This window comes from Octodon degus, unplaced genomic scaffold (assembly GCF_000260255.1).
Source record: "Octodon degus isolate 3935 unplaced genomic scaffold, OctDeg1.0 scaffold00080, whole genome shotgun sequence".
Taxonomy (NCBI): Eukaryota; Metazoa; Chordata; class Mammalia; order Rodentia; family Octodontidae; genus Octodon; species Octodon degus.
In genome coordinates, this window is record NW_004524656.1 from 4,964,525 (window position 1) to 4,967,877 (window position 3,353).

Genomic DNA, 3,353 nt, shown 5'->3' on the forward strand with positions numbered 1-3,353 from the left:
TCGGCGGCATGTGTGGGTGTGAGTGGGCACAGGCAGGGCTCCTACAAGTGACACTCGCCAGTCTGTCTTTTATAAACACACCTGCGTGTGAATCCCGAGTACGGGGAGAAATGGCCTTCTGGGAGCCCAAAGCACTGGCCTTGGGGGTGGAATGTTGATGTGGAAGCCCCTTGTTCATCAGAGGAAGTGTCAGAGCTAAGGTGCAGAGCAGAGGCATGTGCCTTCAGAAGGGGTGAGGTGTCAGGGGGAGGGGTCCCATGAGACGCATTCTACAAGGCCCTTCTCCAAAGATCTCAGGACCCTCTGATCATTTCTTTTACTTTAGTGGCTCGGTCAGCACATCCTCAGGGACTGCCTATTCTTCACTGCTTCCCATGCTTTTGAGTGGAGGGACTTCTATGAGGGTCACACAGCTGGCTGCCACCCTGGCCTTGCTGTCCCTTCCCCAGCAACCACTAATCCATACACATCCACTTAACAGAATCCAGGCCTGGGTTCTGGCCCCTTCTCTCTCCATGTAGGCCAAGCGCTGTCAACCAGAGACAACACTCTTCACCATCAGCTTTCCTTCTACGGACACTTGGCAATGTCTGGAGACACACTGGGACGTCTCAAGTGGGGGGCAGGTACTACTCATGGGTTGAGACTGAGGATGCTGGTAACCATCCCACAGGGGCCAGCCCCCTCCCAAAACTTTATTGGGCCCTAAATGTCCAAGATTGAGAAAACCTGCAATGCCTGTCTTCTGATACCAAGCTCTTCCAGTCAACCTTCCAAAACCTCGGTTTATACTTTAGCCTCCTGGAAGGACTGGATCCTGACCTAATCCTCCTGCAAACCCCACTCCTGGTAGAAGATTTTCCCAGTTTGTTTAGATCACAGTCCCTGGGTGGGCACTGAATCCTGCTGCAGAATTAGGCAGGTCAATACCCTGGGCTGTGCTTGTGACCCCCCCACCCCAAGTCCTACTGTCCTATCTCCTTGTCCTAGGCCTATTCCAGACAGCAACCTTGAACATGTGTTTTCTCTGCAGACCTAAATTTTATCTCTAGGGAGTAGTCTAGGCTAGGTAGATTTGGGGTAGCAATGGAACAGAATGGGACCAAGTCTTCATGGTTGCAGACCAAAAACTAAGTCCTCAAAAGACTGTCTTTCTCAGTAATAATGGCAACATTTTTACCTCTTCTTGCCTTTATTGTGTCTCATTTCTCAGTCCTTTCTAGGCTCAGGAGGAGGAAGGGATAATATGTCATGACCCTCTAAAGCACCAATATAGACCAATCATTAGGACAATCCTTATGGAATCCCTGGGGCCACTCCTGCCCGCACCCAGAGGCGTACCTGCGTCATTCAGCCACTTCTCCAGCAGGGGCTTGAGCTTGCACATGTTCTTAAAGCTCAAGTTGAGGGCCTCAAACCGTGAGATGGTGGTCTGGCTGAAGTCATTGCCGTACAGCTTTCCCATTGCCAGCCCTACGTCTCCCTGGGCAAGAGATGGAGAGCAAGGAGCATGAGGGGCAGGTTTGTCTTCTTTGCCCACATCTCCCACCACCCTAGCTCACACCATACATTTATCCTACAGCTGAGGCACCCATCTGAGCTCCTTTCCAACTCTTTTCCCTCTAGGATGGAGAATGGTTTATTTCTCTCCCTAGCCTGGGTGGGCTGTGTCCTGCCTGGCCTTCATTCCTCTCCCCTCCACCAGCAATATCCCAGTTCCCCTGCCACCGTGCCCGGTTCTCAGGGAACTCAGGGACAGGATGGGCTTTCTCCAAACATGTTGAGCCCTGGGTTTCTCTTGCACCCACCACTTGGGAAGTTCAATACCCATTCACTCAGTGTCCTCCATTATCCTCTGCCTGAACCAAACCTGTGTGAAGCCCAGCTTGATGCGTCTCTGCTTGAAGGTCTTAGCAAACTTCTCCAGCTCCTCCAGGTCACTGGGCTCATCAGCCCCTCCAGAACTAGGTAGGTGTTTGGGTGCTGGGAGATGCTGCGATGCTTCTAGGTGAGGTTCTAAAGAGGATCCGGGAAGCCCAGGGCGCCCAACTGCCTGGTGAGGGAACACATGCCAAGCAGATCCACAAAGAGTCAACACGCCAAGCAGCACTCTCTGTTATCTGTCACTACTAGGTATACTTAGAGGATGGCAAATCTTGGGGTGCCTTTAATTGTATTTTTACAATGGTACAGAGGTGGAAAGTGGGGTTTCCATGAAGATACAGCAAAAAACTGGCATGTTGGGTTGAAACAGCAGGAGTTCAGGGTAAGGAAGTAGCCTTTCTGGGTCTTAGTCTGTGACTCATTATTTGACTGTGAGCAGAGTACTTCCTCCTTTCAACTTTCCACCATAAAAGGAGTTAGCAGCATTGTTTACAGAGATTCAACAAACAAATCTCATAATGGGATAAGGAAAAGGTTGTTTGCCTTGCCTGTTTTTTTGCAGAGCAAGGTAACTGAGATGTCAACACGAACCAACTGCAGACAACAGAGGACACTGGAGCGCTCACGATATTCACAGACTTCCACGCAACCTCCAGCTCGTGCAAGCGTCATTTTACCTTCTCTACTCCCATCTCTTGTGACAGTGTTTTGATTTTAATCCCAGGCATTTTAATCTGTGCCATCTAAGTGGACCTTGACCTCATCTGTGATTGTCAGGACATAGTCTTTAGTCTGCTTTCATAGGAAAATATGCCCTTAAAGCAAGAACTGTGCCCATTTGGTGCCAGGAATGAATCCAGGCTTGAAACATTTATTATTCCACAAAGATGGAGCATGGTCCAGGCATAGGGCTTCAGGCACTGTGTCCATCTCGGAGGCTATTACCTATGTAGATAACTTGGGCTAACTACACCCTTTTCTCTCTCCTTCCCAGTTTGTCTTTTCTTTTTTTAAAAAAACGTAGATATTTGGTACAGGGTCTCACTACGCAGCTTGGACTTGTAGTGACCCTCCTGTTTCAGCCTCCCCAGCACTGGGATTATAGGCATGTTCCCACCACGCCCAGTTTCAGTGACCAGCATGGGCCTGGCAAGGCATGTGGTGCTAAAGATCGAACCCAGGTCCTTGCACTTGACAGGTGGGTGCTTAGACTGCTGAGCCATCTGCAAGGCTGCAGTTTGTTCTTTTCCTAAACCCAGTTAGCTCCTTCTCTCTCAGAAATATTCACACTTACCATTCGGGGGGCACCTTGTGACAGAGAGTAAAAGACCCAGAGACAAGGACTTTTTGGCCATGAAGAGGCTATCAGAGGGGGCCCAGCCCTAGCTCAGTTCTTTAAGTGGCTGCTTCCACAATGCTGGCAGCCTCAGTTTGCTGTAGTTCGATCCCCACAACACTCCAGCCATGCA

The 3,353-nt window shown here is 50.0% G+C and overlaps 1 protein-coding gene across 1 annotated transcript in view; it reads right to left on the reverse strand.

Annotated features, from left to right (window-relative positions):
- Pou2f3 (POU class 2 homeobox 3) overlaps positions 1-3,353 on the reverse strand; it is an 84,292-nt gene that overhangs the window by 14,906 nt on the left and 66,033 nt on the right. Inside the window, exons 7-8 of the mRNA XM_004636402.2 lie at positions 1,871-2,053; positions 1,292-1,483 (exon numbers count right to left, since the gene is read on the reverse strand). Coding sequence (XP_004636459.1) covers positions 1,292-1,483; positions 1,871-2,053 — 375 coding nt within the window. The remainder of the gene's footprint in view (positions 1-1,291; positions 1,484-1,870; positions 2,054-3,353) is intronic.